Source organism: Typha angustifolia, chromosome 15 (assembly GCF_048772165.1).
Source record: "Typha angustifolia cultivar Huaian chromosome 15, ASM4877216v1, whole genome shotgun sequence".
NCBI classification, from domain to species: Eukaryota; Viridiplantae; Streptophyta; class Magnoliopsida; order Poales; family Typhaceae; genus Typha; species Typha angustifolia.
In genome coordinates, this window is record NC_133253.1 from 9,576,175 (window position 1) to 9,599,268 (window position 23,094).

At 35.7% G+C, this 23,094-nt stretch overlaps 1 protein-coding gene across 1 annotated transcript; it reads left to right on the plus strand.

Annotated features, from left to right (window-relative positions):
- Window positions 1–17,302: 17,302 nt before the first annotated feature.
- LOC140778686 (nucleotide-sugar uncharacterized transporter 2-like) lies at window positions 17,303–20,061 on the plus strand. The gene is made up of 7 exons (XM_073123512.1): window positions 17,303–17,565; window positions 18,296–18,447; window positions 18,528–18,736; window positions 18,836–18,929; window positions 19,006–19,172; window positions 19,257–19,427; window positions 19,524–20,061. The coding sequence occupies exons 1-7, from the start codon at window positions 17,475–17,477 to the stop codon at window positions 19,804–19,806; spliced, it is 1,167 nt and encodes a 388-aa protein (XP_072979613.1). The 5' UTR covers window positions 17,303–17,474; the 3' UTR covers window positions 19,807–20,061.
- The last annotated feature ends 3,033 nt before the right edge of the window (window positions 20,062–23,094 follow it).

A 23,094-nucleotide genomic window follows, 5' to 3' on the forward strand; every position in this document is an offset into this window, starting at 1 on the left:
GAAAGAGTGTACATGCAAAGAAAATTGAAGAATGAGATCAATTCGATTAGATAAAAGTCATTTATCATTTTATTACGGACCAGATCTAGAACGATCTGCTCGTTGGATGATTATAAAAATTTAAGTGAAGGTACCCTCGGAGGTCTGGATGAAAAGATAAAAATAAAATAGTGGAGATACATCAGGGAGGGCAAAACGTGTGGATTGCTGGTACATAATTGATGTTTGAAAATTTAAGTGTAATCGGATGACACCCGATGCCAAATGCAGAACAAAAACGAAAAATTAAGTAGTGCCTGAACGAGACTCAAATGCTGTCCATGCAATGCACATAGGATAGGAATTGAAAAATTCTAAAACCTATTTTCTTTATTGGTTTCTCCTAGTATGAAACAATGATGTTTTTTAGTGAAAAAAGGATCAAATGACGACCATTGATCAAAGGGAGAAGCTTTCAGTGTTCTATGATTCACCTCCGTATAATGAGTAGCTAGTTTGATCCTTTTGATTCTATCTTCCTAGTAAGTGGGGATTTGGAGTAATAGGTCAAATTACTACATAAAGAAGACCTGTAAACAAAAGGACTTATTGTGCGAGTAGGAAGATTTTGATTATTCTCCTTCTCTTCTTATCTCTATATAAGTGATCAGAGGTCTAAAGGAATACATCCAACTTATAGGATCTTAAAGCAAATCATCTATATAACTTCTCTTCTTTCTTCTCTTTCTTTCCTTCTTTTATTTTTCTTCTTTCTTCTTTCTTCTACCCGTCAGAAGTCTTTCCCTCTTCTTCTTCACGCCATGCTGGAGCACCGCCATAACCGTCGACCCCTTGGATGGAAGCGTCATAGCTCCCTCTATTGTCAGATAAGTTTAATTTAAAAATGTGTTAGTGTTGTGGGTTTTCTTCTCTAAAGTTTTTCCCTCTCGGTCTCTTCGTTATCCTGCTAGCTGGCGGCCTCATGCTTGCCCCATCGGTTCGATGAACTTCCTCTTCTCGCTTGGATCCCCTTGGTGGTTTCTTTTGGCACCCTCATGGATTCTCACTGTCGGTCGCCTCTGGTAGTTGGGCTTCCCCTCGGCTAACTTCTTCTTGCCGAGGGGAGTGTTTTAATGGGGTCAGTTGGTTTGCCGACGATTGGGTTCGTTGGTAGCTCTCCCTCCTCCCCTGCCCCCACCCCACCGATTGGATTCTTGCCATCAGTGGGTGGTTGCTGTCTTCCCCACCGGCCGGGTAGGCACCATGGTTGCCTTCCTCCACTGGCGGGGCATCGGTTGGCCTTTTGGCCCTAGCTGTGGGTGGTGGTGACCACCGACAACCATCCTTCCTTCCTTCCTCCTTTCGGTCGAGGTGAGGAAGGATGTAAGGGGGGTGTCTTGGGGTTGAGTTGGGTCTAGCCAACCTGAGTTTTGAGTCAGGCTTGGTCGCACCCAGCCCGAGTGCTGGGTCGAGCTTGGTGCGGCTCAACCTGAGTGCTGAGTCAAGCTTGGTGCGGCCCGACCCGAGTTTTGGGTCGAGCAGTGCGGCCTAGCCCGTGTGCCGGGCTAGATATGTCTTGGGGTTGGGCTGGATGTGTCTTGGGGTTGGGCTGGATGTACCTAGCTCAACTGCTGGGTCGAGCTTGGTGCAGCCCAGCCCGAGTTTTAGGTCGGGCTAGATGCCACCGAACTTGAGTTTGGCTATATTTAGCCCAACCCAAGTTTGTGGTGGGTGGGGTTGTAAGCAGCCCAACCCAAATTAGTGGTCGGTTAGGCTTTAGCCTAACCCAACTGGCTTTTTGGGTAATGTGGGCTTTGGGCCCAATTTTTTGTGGGTTCGTTTTTTGGCTTTGCGTTGTCCAAGTACAGTAGTTACCTCTAATTATTTTTTAAAATTATTTAAGTTATTTTATTTATTTTTACTGTTGGCAATCGTGAGCCTTAATTAATTAGTTTTAGCAGATAGTAGTGTTCACTATATTAATTATTTTATAAATTAATTTTAATAAATTAGACCATGGTCTTTGAGTGCCGTTATAAATAACACATAACAGAAATTAACTCTAATTGAGATTGAGCACGGTCGAGTATACTTTGGTTAAATTAATTTTAGCAAATGAGTGGGTGATCTAGGTGTATCTGTATTAATTGCTCTTACCAGAGAATTAATGCAGATTACTGTGAGGAAATTATATTACATAGATTATCTTATTTAACGAAGTGGATTAATTCAGTGTTGCCCATGTGATTTACCTAAGTGATAATAATTAGTGGAACGAGAATTCGAGGTAAATTATTTTTAAATTACTTTTAATAACGTGTTACGCGCTAGTACAGCTATGCTAGCTCAACCTAATTAATAAATATAGGAATTCATAGATAGACATGCCCAAGCCTATAGTGAACGTTAGTAGAGTTATTTAATTAATTAGTGGGAGTTATTTGTACTCATGCTTTTTATTTACTTTCTTTATGGAGGTTGATTCTGTATTCTATGAGGATGATCCCGTGGTGTAGTTGCAACTAGTATTAGAAAAACGGTTCAGGCAAGTGAAACTTCTATAATTTAGAGGTAGTGTAGAGAAAGAAATATCTTACCTTATGACATCTTCACTCATGTCATGCATGTGCATATATTTTTCTTATTGTTATTATTGCACGTCATACATGTTAATTTTATTTTTGCTATTTGGTAAGGTTTCATATATCATGATTCCTACGCATATTTATTGGGCATGAACTTGTGTGTTAGCACGCAGAACATAATAATGATGTGTGTTTCATTATGCTTATTATGTCGTATAATATCATGCAATTTGTACATGTGCACGACCATAAAGAGGGTGACTGTTATGTCTCAACAGTATTCGATACCTCTCCAACCAAAGTTAAGGGCAGGAGATATTATAATAATTATATATATTAGGGCTCACACCTAAAGTCTTAGTCTATTGATCATAGACAATCAAGTAGCTATTTCACCAGGTGATGGGTGATTTACTATCGATCGACGGGAGTCAAACCTTTTAGAGTATTTAAGATAGAGAGAGAAGGGTAGGATGACGTAGACCTAGCGGTACCTAAAGACATAGGGTGAGGGCGTTCGTGAGCAATGGCTCATGATTTTTACATGGTGGTGCAATAATGTGAACCAAGAGTTTGGATGGTAATATTAATGTGTGATATTGACCTCTGTGATAGACTTATGACTAAGATTCTTAATCTGCGGTGGTGAATAATCGGTCATGCTGTTCGCTGGGTGATGGGCTGACGATTCTACCGCTAGGGTCTACCCTTCCTTGGGGTTATGTGTCACGACCCAAAATAGGAATCATGACCGGCCATGCATCTCAATATGCTTGAGATGCACGAAGCCTTAATAATACTCTCTATCTATACGATGACGAGATAAATAAATAAAATGAGAATATGCTTTGTTAAAATTTTATTACTAAAGGCAATTGGAATAAAATAAACAATGTTAATATTTTTGAATCTCTAAAACTAAATAAAATAAAATAAAATCTTCTAATCTAAAGCACAAAATCTAAAAGAGCGGAAAGGTAAATAGGTGAATCCTAAGTGGAGGTGGAATCCGGGTACATCACGCTCAGTCGCCCCGCTGACTATTACCTGAAATAAATAAACAAATACAAAACAATAGAACTCGTGAGCCAACAAATATAGCTCAGTGAGTGGAATCCACTCGAACCAAATAAATTTTAAAACATATTAATGCTGAATAAATTAACTAAAAGCAACAATATCCATCATAATATGCAATAGGCATGCTCTCTACATAATAACAATACTAACAATAGAGAAATGTCACAACTTGTAACCTTACACGTTTTCCAATATATTACATCTTTTTGATATTTATACTGTCATATGTCTCAATGGGTCTAAATCTTGTAGATCCACATCAACTAGAAGTCACCTCGAGATGACGCTCGAGACTTTTCTTCATAGCTGATCCGGTTAGGGTCATCAGAGGGTATCACTCTGTGATCAACACACTCTGTCTTTTCCTCTAACCGTTGAGAGAAGTTAGAGTCACCTAGGAATTTTTCCTACGACTGTTCCCTAACCCTGCCAGAGTCACCTAAGGAAGTCACCGCAGTGATCTAATTTAGGACTTTCCCCTGGACTTCCAGATAGACTTGAGTCACCACGGAAAATCGCAAACGATTTATACCGGGACTGTTCTCTAAGTCATATCAATATTAGTCTCATTTTTCTTTTCACAAATTTCAATATTAGCACGAAGTATGGTGATGCACTGAATATAATAATTAAATGCACACAGAAAATAAAACAATTAAATTTTCGCATGTACGGATGAAATAAATAGACTTGCACACAGAAATTGTAACAATTTAATTTTTACACATGGGGGTGAAATAAATAATTTGCACACAGAAAATTTATATGGTCTGACAAAAATACGAAATACAATAAAATAAATACGTGAGTAAACCCACTCACCTGAGTCTAGGCAAGACAACCAAAATCTCAAATCTCTAACCCACGTACTAAAAATCACCACCTTAAATAATAAATAACAATAACATTTTTAATTAAAACAATTATTAAAAGAAAGTTTATACAATTTTACCTAAGAATAATTAATTTGGGCTAAAATAAGCCCAAATCAATTGGGCTAGGCTGCAGTTGGCCCGCAGCCCACCCAAAAAAATTCTTAAATGGATTGGGCCAAGGCCCAATCCAATTAGATAATGGAACCGGGTCGGGTTCCTTGGATTCGGATCCAACCCGACCCGAATCCATCACTAAAAGAGGGAAGATCAGACTCGGGCAACCCGAGTCTGATCTTCCCCAAACCGAAGAGAGAGAGAGAGAGAAAAAGAGAGGAAAAGAGAGAGAAGGAAGAAGAGAAGGAGGAAGACGCCGGCGACCGCCACGGCGAAGGTTCGCCGGCCGCACCCCTGGCTTCTCAACACCCATACGGTGCCGCCGTCCTCGCGAGGTGGAGGAGAAACCGCGAACGGCGGTCGATCCCATGATCGACGGCGACCGGAGCCACGAGGGCTCCAACGGTGACTGCCCACGGCACGAGGCCAACGGCAAGGTGCTTCCAGAGGTAGCGGCTGCGACTCGAAGCCGCCGGCCGGCCAGATTTGCCGACGAGGCAGAAAACCCCCAAATTAGGTATTTCGGTTTACCTAATCTAATCTTTAATTAAATTAGAGGGGTGGAAGAGGGCTTACGGGGGAGTCGTGTGGTGGTCTCTGCTGGCTCTGGCGATGCTCCGGCTGGCCGATTCCACGGTGACGACTCCGTCGGTGAAGGAGGAAGAAAAGAGGGAGAGAGAGAGAGAGAGAAAAGAGGGCTTAGGGTTCCAGAGAGAGAGGATTATGGCTAATTATAGATTAGGAGAGGATTAAATCTAATCTAATTCGGATTAGATGAAATCCCCCCAAATCAGTTGCGTGCTGGAGAGGGAGAGGGGAGGGGCTGCACGTGCAGAGCACGTGCACCCTCCTCTTTTTTTTTTTTTTGGTTTTGACATTATGTGTGTGGTCGAGTGTGAGTGATTGGTTTTGACATTATGTGTGTGGTCGAGTGTGAGTGATGATGTGGCCTATGGGCGTAGCTCTATAAGAGCCTAAGTTACGTACTTTGTAGGCTGAGATAATGCATGTTATGTAGTGTAGCATTGACATGACTTTTGAGGGAAGCTTAGTGTGAGCTTGGGATTGAGGACGTGTTATTCCAGATTGACATATATCATGTTACTATTTGCTAATGCATGTGAGCATTGGATGAGCATGATGAGTATGTGGTACTGATGCATTCTATTTAATTCTGATACGCATACGCAAAAATTTGTTGGGCTTTATGCTCACCACCTTCTGGTAGAAATATTTTAAGATTAATAGATGAGCTAGAGTTTATTGCAGACCTGGCAACAAATTATCAATAATTTCTCTTATTTATTTATTCTTGTAATGTAAGCTAAATGGCTTATAGCCCCTGCGTGGGCAATCACATTATGGATATGTATTTTGGAGCTTGTTCTAGCCTATGGTGTTATAGACTTCTTTTTATTTATATTATTTATGAAAATGTGGATTTTTCTTTGATTTATTGTGTTGAAATTTTAACCAATATGTCATGTGAAAATCACGTGGGTTCCACCTACGTGAGGAGCACATGTATTTGGTGACGGATGTTACAATTAGTGTCTTCGCCCGTGCGGGTGGTTCATCGCTGATGATTGCTAGTGGTGGTGAGGAAAATCCATAGGGATGGAGATGAGTTCTTTGGCCTCCATGGCCGTAATCTCCTTTAGATTAGCTTTGGATCACGTGTTCACCATTGTCTGAGAAACATCGGCTCTGATATTAATGTTACATACCAGATTTGTACCGATTTAGACGTAAGAAAATTGTGATATTTTATATGGTGGTAGCCTCATGAGCTAGGGTGCCAATGACCCTAGTTTCACGTGAATCTAATGTTAGGAAGAAAAGTTATGATTGAAATAGTGGAGGAAGATCAAAACGGGGTAGAATAGTAAATATCTGACGTTATGCAGTCGTCGAAGAGTGGCGGATGACCAAAGATGGTGGTGAATGGCTGTAAGGTAGGGTGGTCGCTGGAGGAAGATGGTGGCTTGGGTTTGAAAAATCGAAAGGCTTCTACGATTATGATATACTACTAGAAAGATAAGGATGATCTAATGGCTATATAAAAAAATTAAGACAAAAGAAATAATTTGGCTAAATTCATATTCATTTGGCTATAATTATCAACACATAATCACTCCTATATTTAAAATCCTAGTGAATTAGATCTACATGCGAATTATTCGATTTATTTAAAATAATAAGATAAAACTAACTAACTAACTTGACTCAACTCGACTTAATCCATGTGATCAGATCATAACATACTTAGTTTCAATTTTCAAGGTTTGATTCGTAATGGTTTTTCTAAACCTAGTTGGGTTCGATTTCTCCTAACAAACTAGGATTTGATTTGTGATTGACTTGGAATTTATCTTTCCATATCTATAAATTTAGTCAATCTAGGAATCATATCTCCTCTGAATTTTTAGTATATATTTGTAACAGATAAGATGAGGTATTGAAAAAAATTATACATTTCAAGAATGAGATCGAGAACCAACTTAGTAGAAAGATCAAAAAACTAAAAAGTGATAGAGGTGGTCAGTATTAATCATTATTTGCACAAATATGTGTAGAACGTGGAATTATTCATGAAACAATGGTGCCTTACGCTTCATAGCAAAATGATATTGCTAAACTATGTAAGAGATGTTGATAAATTCTTATTTACCCTAGAATTTATGGGAGGATGATGCGAACCGGGTCAGATCAGATCACTTCAAGGAGATATTGGGCTCAATGAGTTGAGTATATTTATCTTATCTACTTTAATAGTTTAGTTAGAGTCTTAGTAGGTTAAAATTTTATTTAATTAGCTAAATCTAGTTCTGTGCAGTTTTAAAAAAATATTAAGAAGATATTCTTCTGTTATTCACATATTATGAAACTATATTGATAAGATCTTCAACCTCAGGATTTACAACTTTAGTATTCAAGGTTTCTCAAGATTCGAACTCTATATGTGGCAAATGAAGGATTAATCTGAGATAGATAAGGAAAACTAGTTTAGTCAAATTGTTTAGAACTATTTAGATTTAATCTCTACAAATAAGGCATTATGGTTTGTATCTTAGGTATACATAAATGAAAGATTAATTAGCTTTTGTCCTTGCATCCTAGATCTCCCCTCTCAACTTGGCCGCCGACCTCAATCTCCTTCCTCCCTCTTTACCAATCAATAGTCGCCTCTCTTGACAGAACGGTATCATCTAGCTTCTAATCTCCTTTGTTTGTCAAACCTCCTAGTCCCGTATGGCAGGCCTACTTCTCCTCCGCCTCCTTTGAACTATCAATCTATCTAACCACCACCATCATCATCATCCACAATTGATGCCATCTCCATTGTCATCAACATGTCGATCCACACCCGCCACCTACTCCACTGTCGATTTGTCGTCCAAATTAGATTATGTGTTCTTTATTGATACATATAATATCTAGTTATGAGCATGTTGTATGGATGTATCATTATGACCATGTTAGCATAGCTATGTATCATGTGACATCCTTCTTTATATTATTTTTAGACTATAAATGTGTGTATTTACTGAATTTTATGCTTACTACCCTTTGGTGAAAATAGTTTTGCAGATTAGTAGATGATCCTAAGTCTACGGAGGAGCTGGCGAAGATCTGCTTATAGTTTTATTTTATTTGTTATTGTAAATAAGTTTGATGGATTGTAGCCCCTAGGTAGGCATTTATTTCAATTAGGTGTATGGATATGTATTTTGATGTTTCTTGTGGTTTGCGGTATCTTGGACTCCTTTTAACTTGTATTAATTAGTAAACATATTGGGTTTTTATTCTATATATTGTGTAAAAAATTGATTAAAGGTCATGTGAAAATTATGTGGGTTCTACCCACATAAGGGGCACGTGTATTTGGAGGTAACTGTTTCAAAATGGTATCAAAGCCAAGTTTCACTAAATCTGGCAAGCTTTCCAAAATATTATTTATATGAGTTATGTATAGAAAAACTTAGAAACTGCGTATAGTTGGATGTGTTTGATCAATAAATAATGTGTTGTTACTCCTTTAATTCAGATAATTTGTTTGCTAATTATCTTTAGCATTAGAATATCAAATATGTAATCAAATTAGAGAATAAAAGTTGAAAATTTTGCATCTCTGTCCTTCATGTGATGATTCATGTAGGAAATGATATGAAGCTATAAGTTGAGATCTTGTTATTATTTAAAAAAGTGAGTTAATGATGATTTCTTTCCCTAATCTTTATATGTGTTGCTTTTATAGGTTTCCTTGATAAGCTGCGTACCTTATTAAGTTTTAAAGTCTATTATAGAATAGGTGTTTCTAAATCACCCCACGTTAGTGTGATGAGTGGTTATGGTTCGATGACTTGATTAACAACCAGATTCTTGAGTTCTGACGATAGATTTGTTATTGCATTGATCAGTTTATTTATTTAACCCTTGTTAGGTCTAGGTGTGTTTAGTGTTACAATTGGAGACATAGTGAGTATATTAAATATTGAGTTATTTGAAATTATTCTTTTTGTGAGACGAGTTATTAGGAGTGAAAATTAGGTGGTGGACTAATCGCTGATACTGTTGTCACTTATCTGCTAGTTCATAGTGCACCATATCTGTTTTGGCGCTGCTTTCGCTTATCGTATAGCTCGTTTAGTTTTATTTTATTTTCTTTTCTCTTTCCTAAAAAAATTATTTATATTCTTACTGATCGATTTTTATTATAAGTGACTAAATGCATGCGTCAGGTTTATCTAAGCTTGGTTAGCTGCCAGCTATTTAAAATTAGAAGGGTCATTTGATGGTAAGTTATTGATGTCAAGTTGGAGGTCACTTTGATGTAAGGCGTTTTATGGGTACCCAATTAGCTAGTCCTTAGAGAGCGTGTTCACCATCTTTGTTGTCTAAAGTTTTGATTGAGTTTTGATAATATCTAAATGATACTTAAGATTATATTAGATTTTACTTAATGATAAGGATGCTAGATGAGTTAATTTTAAGATGCCTAGATTTTACCTACATTAGGTATGATGCAATCGAGGTTAGATCGGATCACATCATATGATGTTGGTTTCTATGGATTGAGTCTAGTTATCTTATTTGCTTATTTGGTTTAATTAGAGCCTTAATATGTTAGAATTTTATTTAGTTAGCTAAATTCAACTCTGCACAGTTTTAGAAAAATATTCGCAGAATATTATACAAAAGCCAGAATAATATCAAACCAGCTGAATAAGATCGCCAACCTCTAGATCTACAATATTGGTATTCACGAATTCTCTAGATTCAGAATCTATGGAGAAACAAAGGATTAATCCAAGAAAGATAAGGAAGACTGATTTAGTTAAGTTAGTTAGCTTTAACTTATTGTTTGAATTTCAAATAAATCAGATAATAAGCATGTCTATCCGATCCGCTAAGATTTTTTATCTTATAAATAGGAGTGGATATGTTTTGATAATAAAGATTGAATTAAATGGAATGAATTTGAGTTTAGCCAAGTTATTATTTTTATCATTATCTTTTATCGTAGTCGTTAGATTGCCTTTATTTTTCTAGGAATAGATTATAGCCGTAGAAACATCCCAACCTTATAAACCCTAGCCATCTTCCTTCACTAGTAGTCACCTTATCTTACGGCTGTCCACCACCACTCCTGGCCGTCCACCACCCTCCGACAATCGCTACAATGTCGGTTAATTACTATTCTGCCCTATCTAACCTTTCTCCACTATTTTAACCATAACTTCCCATCTAGATCTCCGATTGACTTCATTTGAAAGCCATTAGGTTTTGAGACTTCTGAGATTACTGCCCTTTTCAAGATCAACCAACGAACAGATTATTCCAGATATGGTTCCTAACATTGGTATTAGAGCCGACATTCCTCGAACAATGGTGAACACGTGATCCAAAGCTAACCTAGAGGAGATCGTGACCATGGGAAACCAAGAACTCATCTCCACCCCTTTGGAGATTTCCTCAGCTCCACCAATAACCCTAGATGATGAGCCACCAGCATGGCTGAAGGCATTATTCAATGAACTTCCTGCCGAATTAAAAGAGAACTCGAAGGAGATCCAAACTATCCCTAAGGACTCGGTTTAGGCCTTGATATAGGTCCTACTAGCGACCCTCCACCTCCTTGCACTACTAGCGCCATCGACCATAGTGGAACCAACCTCCCCACAGCATAAAAGTCTAAACCATGAGAGAGGGGAAGTGCCGGCCCAAACAGCATCCAAAGCACCACCTCTGCCTGTGGTGGAGCTCCTACCATCTCTACAAACTATTTCCACCACCAACACGACGTAGGAGCAGCCCTCAGCGATAGCCCTGGTTGTGGTTGAAAATAAAGGTCGAAATCCTAGTCTTCCACCGATAATGATCTAGGTACTTTTGGTCCAAGCCACTATCGTCAGCATTTTCTTTAGACCAGCCACACCCGAGCCATGGCCTAAACTGCATGTGCCAAGGCCTTAGCTCGAACCACCCATGGCTAGGATTTTGTCTAAGCTAACTATGGCTAGGGCGGACTATGGCTCAAATCAGTGAGCCTTAGAGAAGAAACCACCACCATGGGGCCCCTTTCCATGTGGTAGATGGGATACACAAGAAGATTGAGGACATAAAGTTTGAGAGCGAATGAAGGTTTGAAAACTACCATGGACACCTTGAGGACAAGACTGTGCTTTTATTAATTTACTATAGCTTTGTATAATAATTAGAAGTGATGTTAGTATTATCCAAGGTTGTTATTATTAATGTTTAAAATGAAGTTTGTTATATCTTCCTTATCCTTGTAGATGTGATAAACTATTAATAAAAGAATTATCAATCAATAATATCTGAAATTCTATTGGAGAATGATTGATTATTAATCATAATCGTATTGGGTATTCAAGCTCCCTAAAAAGTGTAATTTAATTGAATACTCGTAGAGATGAATAAAGAATTATATCATAAGATTGATATTTCGTTTAAGGACTTATTTATTTTGGAGCTAGTTCTTTTATGGCTATGACTTATGATAGTAGATGCGGAGATCATAATAGGAAATTAGTACTAATAAACTACTAATTTTGAGGATGCTTAGATTACTAGAATTCAATCGTGTAGAAAATAAAAGATTGGGGATTGATATGAGTGATATTATATGAAAGTCTTTATCTCGGGAGAAGTGAAACTCTTTAAGTTGTGTTTAGTAGCTGTTGATTTTCTTGTAAGGTCATCATTTTATTATTAGTGTATGCCATCTTTTCTTAATTCATTGGTAATTACTACGAATCTTCCTTTTATAGAAAGTTCACATTTTGTAGAAGATTTAAATTATTGAGAGCATGTTGTTGGTAAATTGATGTTATTGATGGAAAGATAGAAGCAAGTTAGAAAAGTGAAAAACAAGGCTTGCATATCGTTGGATCACTTGGAACTATGACATAAATGTATAGTTGGGTTTTATCAAGATGAGATGTATGGCTATTAGTTTCAGATGATAATGAGTCACATCTAGTCGATTTGATACTCTTGATCTTTAGCTATCTTTTCTTGGGTGATGATGTTCATCAGTAGAGTCGAGTTGGACCTTATAATTAAAGTTTGTTTAATATTTTGTTTGGTACTATATCAAGCTAGTACACCTATTAGAATGAACAACTGTGAACAAAATTTAGTTTTGGATCGTATTTCGAAGAGTTTATAATTTGTAGTATATGTATAGTCATCTATAACGGTGAGAGTTAAGTTCATGTGCAAGTAATCTTGGCCATAAAAGTTTCTTTTCCCTAATCGATGTGTTAATCTTTTTGAACTCATTAGATCTATAGTTCGGGATGTAAGCATGTAAGATATTATTCTTAAATTTTCTTATATCCATGACTTTTGCTCCAGTAGAGGTTTATCTCCTAAATTTGAGGATAAAGTTTTTATTTTTGGTGATAGTATTGTAACATCATGTACTATGATTTAAAAAATAAATTTGTATGTACACGTGAGAGGCGCATGCCCCACTTCCCCACGTTCTCCCCTTCCCTCTCTTCTTCTCTCTTTTCTCTATTTTTCTCTATTTTCTCTCTCATGACTGCCGGCTACTCCCTTTTAATTTCCTTTGCGCTAGAGCACCGTTGGAGGATGTTGACCCTATCGAACGACTCATTAGAGCGTTGTCTTCAAGCAGGTATAAGTAATTTGGGTTTAATAAAGTATTTAATATTTTTTCCCAATTTTTCTTATCTCTTGATTTCGTTAGAAATGCAATTGGTCGGCGGCCTCATGCCTCCCCACGCAAATTTCAAATTGTTCCCCTCACCATCCTCAATCTTCTTATGGGGTTTTTGGGTTGCATTCACCTAGCTGTGGGTAGATTGGCATTTCTATTAATGATTGTTTTTCTCTTCTCCAATGTTACGAACTAGATATAGACCGATCCGGATGTAATAAAATTATAAAAATTTAAATGGTGGTAGCCTCGTGAGTTAGAGTTCTAATAGCTATAGTTTTATGTTAATCAGATGTATGAAAAGATATAATTAAAGTAGTGGAGCAAAGATAAAATGGGGTAGAACGATAAATATCTAGCATTGCGGCGGTCATCGGAGGGTGGCGGATGGCCAAGGGTGGTGGTAAATGGTCATAAGGTAGACTGGCTGCTGGAGATGATTGTAGCTATAGATTGAGATAGAATTAGGTTTCTAACTTAAATATACTCCTAGGAAAATAAACAATTATGAATAACTTACTTTTAAATTATTTTACTTTTACTCTTAAGATAAACTCATGACTAAATAATTTTTCAATGCTTAGATGCTTGGATGAATAAAGCTTAACGCTCTATATAGAGATCAGTATAATGGGTTATACTCGGACTTAGCCCTAAAAGCTTATACGACTCGAACTAGGACTCGTCTTAGATAATTACATGACTTAATTAAACTTGTCTTAGCTTACATGACTTAATTAAACTTGCCTTAGTGGCTATGGCTTACATGACTTAACTAAACTTACCTTAAGAGATTACATAAGAGATAAATATGAATCAATCAAAAAATAAATAAATTCAATCTATCAAGCCCAATGTCCTCGTAATTTAAGCCGATTGGACCCAAATTGTATCACTCCATGACTCCAACGGGAAAGATAGAAAAAAGGTGAAGAAGGTGGGGTTTGGGTTGGGCCAAACCACTCCTTTTGAGCTGGACAATAAGCAACTTGAGAGCTAGTGGTGGTGGGCTGTGGGCAACTCACAATCCATCCCTTTATTTGGGCTATGGGCCAACCCAATTATCTGAGTTTAGTTTTTAATTTTCTTAGTTATATTTTTAAACTTGGCTTTATTGAATTGAGTCATAAATTTAATTTTCAGGAAATGATAATTTATTTGTTTAAAATATTAGAGGTCATGAACTATAGTAATTGTAAATAATATTTTTTATTAAAATTAATTATTTATAATAACTATCAGGTTTTTTGTTATTTGTTATTCATAGTTGTTTTGACTACACAAATAACTGAACCTACCCAAGCCCATGTCTATAGCCCAACCATTTGGTTTTAAGCTTAGTTGCATTGGGCCTTTGGGCTTTGAGCTGACCCAAGTAGATCAATTACCCTTTATTCTGTTTTAGTTTACTTTAACCATTTTATTCATTTATTCTTGTCAACTTGGCCCTCAATTATTAATCATCTTTCAAGGGTATTTTTTGTTAGTTATAATAATTTTTATAAATTAATCTTAATAAATGTTAATCATATGAAATATGCTTTAATATTCAATAAGCAAGTTAATTAATGGGTTCTATTTTACTTTACTTTTAATCGACATTTAATAGGAGAATAATGATCATGATGATAATTGTATTAATAACTTTTAATAGTGCGTCAAACCATCATAATTAATATACCAATTTTACCTGATTAATAAATATAAGGATTTTTAGGTGGACATAACCCAAACCCGTAATAGTTAACTATGGATTAATTAATTAAATTAGATAGATTTGTGCTTATGTATATTATTTTTATTATCAAGATAGATTTATTATCATACGAGGATGATCCGTGACGCAATTGGAGTTGATTAACTTAGAAGCAAATACTAGCAAGTGAATCCTCTATAACTAGATTTGACTCAACTGACAACCCATGTGGGTCGAATCATAATATTTAGTAATGTATTATTTAAGTGATCAATGTATTACTTTATTTCTCAATGTATGACATTATCATCTTAATCAGTCATCGTTAAATAAATTTGAAGCCTTCTAAATGACCGAATTTGAAGATATTTATGAGACATAAAATTGTAGAAAATGAATAAACTTTCTAACATATATAAAATAATACTAATTGGAGTTCATATAAGAAAGATATAAATAAAAGAGTGAACCAAAGATAATTTCATTATTCAAATGGTCGAACTTGAATTTAGACCAAATAAATGATTAAATTCAAAGATAATCGAATAAAAAGTTGTAGATGATTAAATAAGCTTTCCAATACATATCAAACAATATTAATGAAAGTTTATATGAGAAAAGATTACTTTATTTAGTAACGTATTCCATAAGTCATCAATGTATTATCTTATTTCTCAATGGATTACATTATTATTTTAATCTATTATTTTTTTTTATGTTAAGCCCTATAATAGTCGAATTTGAAGATACTCATGAGAAATAGAATTGTAGAGGATTGAGTAAATTTTTAATGTATATAAAATAATATCGATTAGAGTTCATATGAAAAACTTATAAGCAAAAGAGTGAACCAAAGTTAATCTCATTATTCAAATGGCTAAATTTGAATTTAGCCACTAAATGTTTGAAGAAACTCGTAAGATATAAAGTTTTATAGGATTAACTAAGTTTTTTAATGTATATAAATTATATTGATCGGAGTTCATACGAGAAAGATACAAGCAAAATAATTAACAAAAATTAGTTATATTATTTAGTAATATATAACAGAAGTGATCAATGTATTACTTTATTTCTCAATAGATTATGTTATTATTTTAAACTATCATCTTTTAGTAAATTTGTTAACCCTTCTAAATGGTCTAATTTGAAAATACTCAAAATAAATATATTTGTAGAGAGCTAGATAAGCTTTTCAATACATATAAAATAATAACAATGGGAGTTTACATTGGAAAGATCTATATAAGAAAAAGAGTGAACTTAAGTTGATTTAATTATTCATATGACCGAATTTGAATTTAGGCCCTTAAAATGATCGAGTTCGAGATACTCATGAGATATGGAGTTGAATAAACTTTTCAACACATATAAAATGATATTGATCAAAGTTCATATGATAAAATATGAGCCAAACAATGAACAAAAGTTAATTATGTTATTTAGGAATATATTAAATAAGTTATCAATGTATTACCTTATTTCTCAATAGATTATCTTATTATTTTAAGATGTCATTTTTCAATAATTTTTAAGCCCTTTAAATGGTCGAATTTAAAAATATTCATGCAAGATGAAGTATGAAATTGTGAAAAATTAAATAAGTTTTTTAACGTGTATAAAATAATTTCGATCGGAATTTATATGAGAAAAGTACGAGCGAAACAGTGAAGAAAAGTTAATTACATATTTAGTAAAGAATTACATTACTGATTACTCTTTTGCTCGTATCTTTTTCATATGAACTCCGACTAATATTATTTTTTATGAGTTAGAAAGCTTATTTAATCCTTTATAACTTAATCTCTTTCATGAGTATCTTTAAATTTAATTATATTGGTAGCTTAAATGGAAGCCGATAATGCCATTAAAAGAAAATAAAAGAAAAAAATAATCTCTAAAAAAAAGGTACTGTTGCTTAATGAAAATCGACAAAGTGGCATTAGATGAAATGCAGAACTTCACTACTAGAAAATAAAGCAAGTTTAATATGTTAAAAACATAATAAAATAGGGGGATTTTACAATGGAAACATAAAAAAAAAAAAAAAGAACATGCAATATGAAACCTATCTTAGGCTTGTGGGGGCCAAAGTCTCATTTAACTTAACTTCCTTTGACTTTGAATTGGTCATTGACTCTGCCTTAATTATCTATTTCACCTAGTCGGTCTAAAATTTAACTTTGGGTCTATCCATTCCACCTGATGAGTGTTTCCCGCAATGAATGACTTATTATATTGATCCTTACTATCCTCTTTGGATATGCACGAAGCAATAGTATTTTATTTATAACTTATTCCTCTCCAATTAGTTTGTGCAACAAAACCTATAAGATAAACACCAAACTACTCACCTTGAGGGTGAAATTATTGCCGAGTCTTTGTTCTTAGGAGGTAGTTAGTGGATTGATTAAGTGGTGGCTCAGGAGATGCTGCTTTACCTCCAAACCTCTAAAAACTGAAAAGCCTCTCTCATGCTTAAGACGGATTTATCAAAGTATCCACCATAGAAACCATGAGCTTTTATACAAGTAAATATGAAATTTTGGAGTGTAAGCATGAAAAGAAAAACCTAAACAATAAGACGAATGAGTCAACTTTCCTAACCCCCATACTTAGAACAGCCGCAACATAACACCTGCACCCAACCCTATTAATTACTCGGATTCCTCAATCGCTATGCTACGCCTAACCCACTTAAAAGGGTCCAGTAAACGAACGACTCAGATCAACGAACCACCAACTCTTGATCTCCAGCGGCAGCCATGTGTCTTTCGAGTGTCGAACACGTCATGTTTGGTTTTTTTTTTTAACTCCCTTGCCATCTCGCACTTCCAGAGACAACGGTCACCACTCCCCGGTGAGCTCTTTGGGTTTTCTTTCAGAGCTCTTGTTTGCTCTCTCTCGGCTTGGTTTCGAGGGGGTTTCTTACGATGCTTTGCAGTAGGAAGGTGATGGGATTCTTAATGAAGAATGATGTCAAGAAGCTCCTCAAACGCAAGGACAGCGACGCAGGCGAAAGAGGTCTCTCTGTTTCCTTTCCCTTTCACCAGTCTAGAAATGCTAGCTTTTGTCTAATGGGTCATGGATTCTGATGAAATGTGGGTTATTTGTATTGTTTTCTGATCTGGGTCGCACTGGATTTGATGAAATCTTAACACTTTAGACATGGAGGGGATTGATGTATTCTTTGTCTTTGTGCTTGAAGAACTTGTGGAAGAAGGGCCACCAGCCACTTGGGGTCTATTCATTTTCTCAAATATCATGTCAAAAAGTTACTTATTAGCTTCAATGGATGAATCATAGAATTTGATTTTCTTTATTTATTTATATTTAGTAAACAATACAAAATTCTGGACTTTTATTTCTTCCAATGGATCATGCAACAATAATTAAAATAACTAAAGCTCTGTCAGTGCCTTAACTTATGCCTTAACCTGCGGGAAAACAATTTGGCAGACTATCAATTTTTACAAGAAAGTAGGTGGAACTGCATATTTTATCGTATTTTTTCCATTCGATTTCCAACAAGTGCATTGCTAGTTGGTTGGAGTTACATGATAAGATCTCACCAAGAATTATTCTCCGGCATATGACTATTGTACTTGATTTGGTTAAAATGGCACGTCTTTAATTATTATATATGTACTAGTGCAGCATGTAAATACTAAATACCAAACCAAAGAAAAAGAACTAGAAAAAGAGAAAGAAAGAGAAGCTAATGTGTTTGCAGCTTTTCCTATATAAATTTCAGGTAGAGCTCTTGAGGAACTGCGAGCCTCCATTTTTAGTGAGCTATGCACATCAGAAGGCGCCAAGCATCTGCAGCAACGTGTTTGCGGCCCAACGGTTGCTTTATCTTTCAATTTCTTGGTCTCAGTTGGTATCATCATGATGAACAAGTTGGTGCGTGGTTCCTCTGTTATTTCCACATCATAGGTTGGTCATTCGTCTGATATATACTTGACATCCTGATCTATTCTCAGGTACTTGGCAAAGTTGGGTTCAACTACCCCATCTTTCTCACCTTTATCCACTACGTCTTGAGCTGGAGTTTCATGGCTGTGTTGAATGCATTTTGCCTCATTCCAGCTGCACCTCCTGCCAAGTCAACCTCATTCTCTTCCCTCTTAACTCTTGGCATTGTTATGTCTCTTTCTAATGGCCTTGCCAATGTCAGTCTGAAGTATAATAGGTAATTGCGAGTAATGTGCCATAGTATTTCTGTTCCAGTAGTTGAGATTTTCAATTTTTGGTTCTTTTTCTGATGAAGCTTCAACTGTTCATTGTCCAGTGTTGGTTTCTATCAGATGTCTAAGATTGCTGTAACTCCAACAATTGTTCTATCTGAGTTCATATTTTTTAGGAAGATTGTCTCTTATCAAAAGGTGAACGACCTCATATAAGTAGAATTTCAGAAGTTACGTTGTACAGCTTCTGATGTAAAATTTGTGGATGTTACAGGTACTGGCACTGACTATTGTCTCCATCGGCGTCGCGATTGCAACAGTTACAGACCTTGAGTTCCACTTCTTTGGGGCTTGTATAGCATTAGCTTGGATAGTACCTAGTGCAGTTAATAAGATTTTATGGGCCAATCTACAGCAGAAGGATAACTGGACGGCATTAGCGTATGTATTCTGTTGTTCGAGAAGTCTGTTTAGAAAATCGATTCATTATGTATAATCTCCTAATAATACTAATTAATGGAACAGTCTAATGTGGAAGACAACACCAATCACGCTTCTCTTTCTAGTCGCTCTGATGCCTTGGCTCGATCCCCCAGGTGTTCTATCCTTTCAATGGAACTTCTTCCATTCATCAGCTATCTTTATGTCTGCTCTCCTTGGCTTTCTTCTTCAGTTATCTGGTGCTTTGGCCCTTGGGTGAGGAGCCTCTTTCTTCTTCATTTTGTCCATAAAATGTTCTACCAAATTTCTTTAGCATTAAATCTCATTTTTTTTCATGTTTCTTTATCACAGGGCAACTTCGGCAACATCACATGTCGTTCTTGGGCAGTTCAAAACTTGTGTTATCCTTCTTGGAGGGTTCCTTATTTTTAATTCAAATCCTGGCATATCAAGTATCTGTGGGGCTATTACAGCTCTTGCAGGGATGTCCTTATACACATGCCTCAACTTGCAAGGCTCTGATGAACAAGCAGCAACCAAGCCACAGCAGTCTTTATTTTCTTTAACGAAATCTAAGCTTGGCAAAGAAAATAGTGAGTCGCAAAACGGAAATTTCACCCATGAAGCTGTTTGAGGATCACAGTGCAGCTGCTACCTGGAGAACAGGGCTTCCAACTTTGTAGAGTTTGCACATAGATAGGAAAGGATGCCTACAGGGAGAGTAAATCGCATACATAATGGAGTGACCGGTTATAGTTTTCCTACTAATTTCACCATGAGCTACATGAGATCACAGATACTGCTTATGTTTGTTGGAACGGATTGGTCCATTGTACTATTAAAGCATTAAGCATATAACTCAGCAAAGCTACTTCTTGAAAATATTTAATTTTTTTGTTAGAATATAATTTTTTAATTAGAACCCTAATCAATAGCTAAAATAGAGAATGTACGATCACATCCAAACACAATATTTTTAACATAGAGGATCTCTTTTCTGAGATCAAACAAAGTATCATAATAATTAATAATTATAAAATATTTATAAATTATTTGTTACTATTCACAATCATTTCTAAAGTGATTTGCTTAATACATAGTTTTCTATACTTGGTTACCAATCTTAGTGGCCGGTAAGGTTAAAGATCTGCCACTGTGACCTTTGAGACAATAGTAAACATAATCTAGAATCTAATAAAACTCTATTAAGATGTGGTATATATGAAAACCTTATAATTCCGTCCTTCCAACTTTTCTCTTTTTGTTCTTGTAAACATTTTCAATAGTCCCCGGAGTTGGTTCCCTATTTCCTTTGAGACTTCTCTTTTAGAGTCCCAAAAGGTAAACTCCCAAACAGCTATAATTTGGAGACAATTCGGCCTCAATAGAGAAATCTTTCACATTTGTTCGAATGGATCAAATTTCATTCAAAAATATGAATGTTCAAAATGTATCTAGTTCAAACCAACTTCCAACATTAGAAAAGTTAAAACTCTCATGAAACCAACTATTGGAATAAACTTTCAATATTGGATAAAATTTGTCATTTGAAAAAACCTATTTTAATAAATTTTCAACATTAGATAAAATTTGCTCTCAAGAAAAATCTATTCTAATCGAATCATCTCGTTCAATCGAAATCAAATCTGGTTCAAACACATTTCAGTTAAATGGAAAAAAATTGTGCCACTGATCTTTATAATTAAATCTAAAAAAATTTATATCATGAAAGACTTTTGCTTTCTCACAAATTTGTCGATCACTAACACTCTTTTGAAAGCATTCTTTCTTAGTTGATTAGTGTAATGCATAAAGTTATGATATTTGTCATATGCTATGACAAGGCTACTATTATTAACCACTCTAAAGTAAAGAAAGTCAACAAGGCTAGGTCTTTGGATTATGATTTTGCGTGATAATAATGCTTGACATAATGGATTGATCACCTATTTCTTGTTTAGCATTTGGTTAGCTTTGGATTAATCTCACTCTTTTTATCTTCCTTTGCTGTTGTAGATATGCGTTCGTCGACTATACATTGCCGTTGGCTATCCAAGGACAATGTAACACCAACTGCAGGACCATCTTTGTCAGCTGATGGCAAACCAACTGCAGGGCGTCTCTGTCAACTGATGGCAATAATTAATTCAGTTACTTATCAGGAAGTCGGAAGGTAGACATCAGTTCTCTTTACTATAGTTTGAAGCAACCTGCTATGAAAATCTGAATGCTACCATCATTTGATAAAGAGATTAACTTTCCCGTACTCTGCAAATTGTTTGTTACTGGGTGTCTTGTTTAGTAGTAACATTCTTGGGAAACTCTGTACCAGTTTGCAATGAATTTTCTTCAAGTTGTTGCATTAATAATTAACTTCAAAGCAGAGCTAGCTTATACTGGTTAGCTCTTTATTTTGTGGGACTCACTGACATGAATTAGAGATTCAAAAAGAACAGCAGAAAGGTGGAGCTGGGGATAATCAAGAATTACTAGCTATGTAGAAGAGTTTGATACTTGTACCTGAATAATATTTCATTTTTTGGTATTTGATAAGATCTCACTCACCAGAAGTGTTGATGATCTGCTAATTACTGCAATCTTATTCCTATGCAGTGCCATGGTTCATGTTTCATCACACAACTGTCTTCACCTCCACTCACTCCATGCTTTTCCTAGAGCAAATTAACTTCTAAGGATGGAGGAAAAAGTAGCTTATATTACCTTTTTTCTATCACTTTTTAGAGAAAATTACGTAAGATAGAGGCATCACAAGAGATGAAAAGGATGGCATCTTAATCCTCCCTTGCAATTTGCTCTCATATGCACGGCCAATTTCCACCGCTTAAACTTTATCTTGACTCTTCTTCAGCTCAAATTAGACTGTGGGTCATAGAGAAAAGAATGTCTCTCTTGATCATTTACTAATGTATGAGAATGAATACAACAATAGCACGTTCCATTCTTGCCCTCAAATTCTTCTCTGTTCCCAGAACATCTTTAATCTTGTATCTGGCTACTTACCTTGGGTTCTTTGTCCAGACTCTCTAGAGTCCAAGAAGAATGTGATAGATAATAGTAATTAGAAATGCAATCACCGTGCCCTGAATAACCCTGCAGAATTATCACCAAAGGAAAATTGGAAAACCACAAATGTTGTAGAACATAATTGCATCACCAAGCTATTTATTTACAGAATTAGGGTATTTTCCAATTCAAGAATTGAATGCTGCGTACCGAGTATATCAGCATGGCAACCGTAAGAACAAGTCCTCGAGGAAGGGCAGCCTATTGAGCAGTAGTTAGATCATCGGATGAAAAGGACTTCTGTTATGACTCTTTTTACGGTTGTCGTAGTTCGTCATTGGACTTTGTTTTAGATGGATGTAAAGAATGTTTTTTTCCATGGCAACTCATCTAAGATAGTTTATATGCAACATTTGTCTTAGCTAATCTATTCTTTTGTCTCACGTATGTTGCCTTCATCACCTTGTACTTGGTTTGAGTGATTTCATCACGCAATCATTGAGATTGTTTATTACCACTCTGTGTTTGTGCGGTCATCATTGCATGGTAGAGTTATTCTCATACTCTATTATAGAAGATATGATTATTACCGGTGATGATTTGGTTTCTATTAAGTCTTTTAGAAGCACTTGTCTTAGTACTTTCAAATAAAGGTTTTGAGGATTTAATATTATTTTTATGGGTCATGAGATTACTTAAAGTGAGAGAGGTTTTACTTCTATCTCAATAAAAGTATTCTTTTGACTTGATTAGTCGTAGATATCGATATATTACATGTTAACTAGTGTACTGATGTATCACCATACTAGATATCTCACATACTATTAGTATAGTTATTTAGTTTGTCGCACCTCCTTGATCTGCTCATTACACATCACTTCTTCATATTCCCATGCAT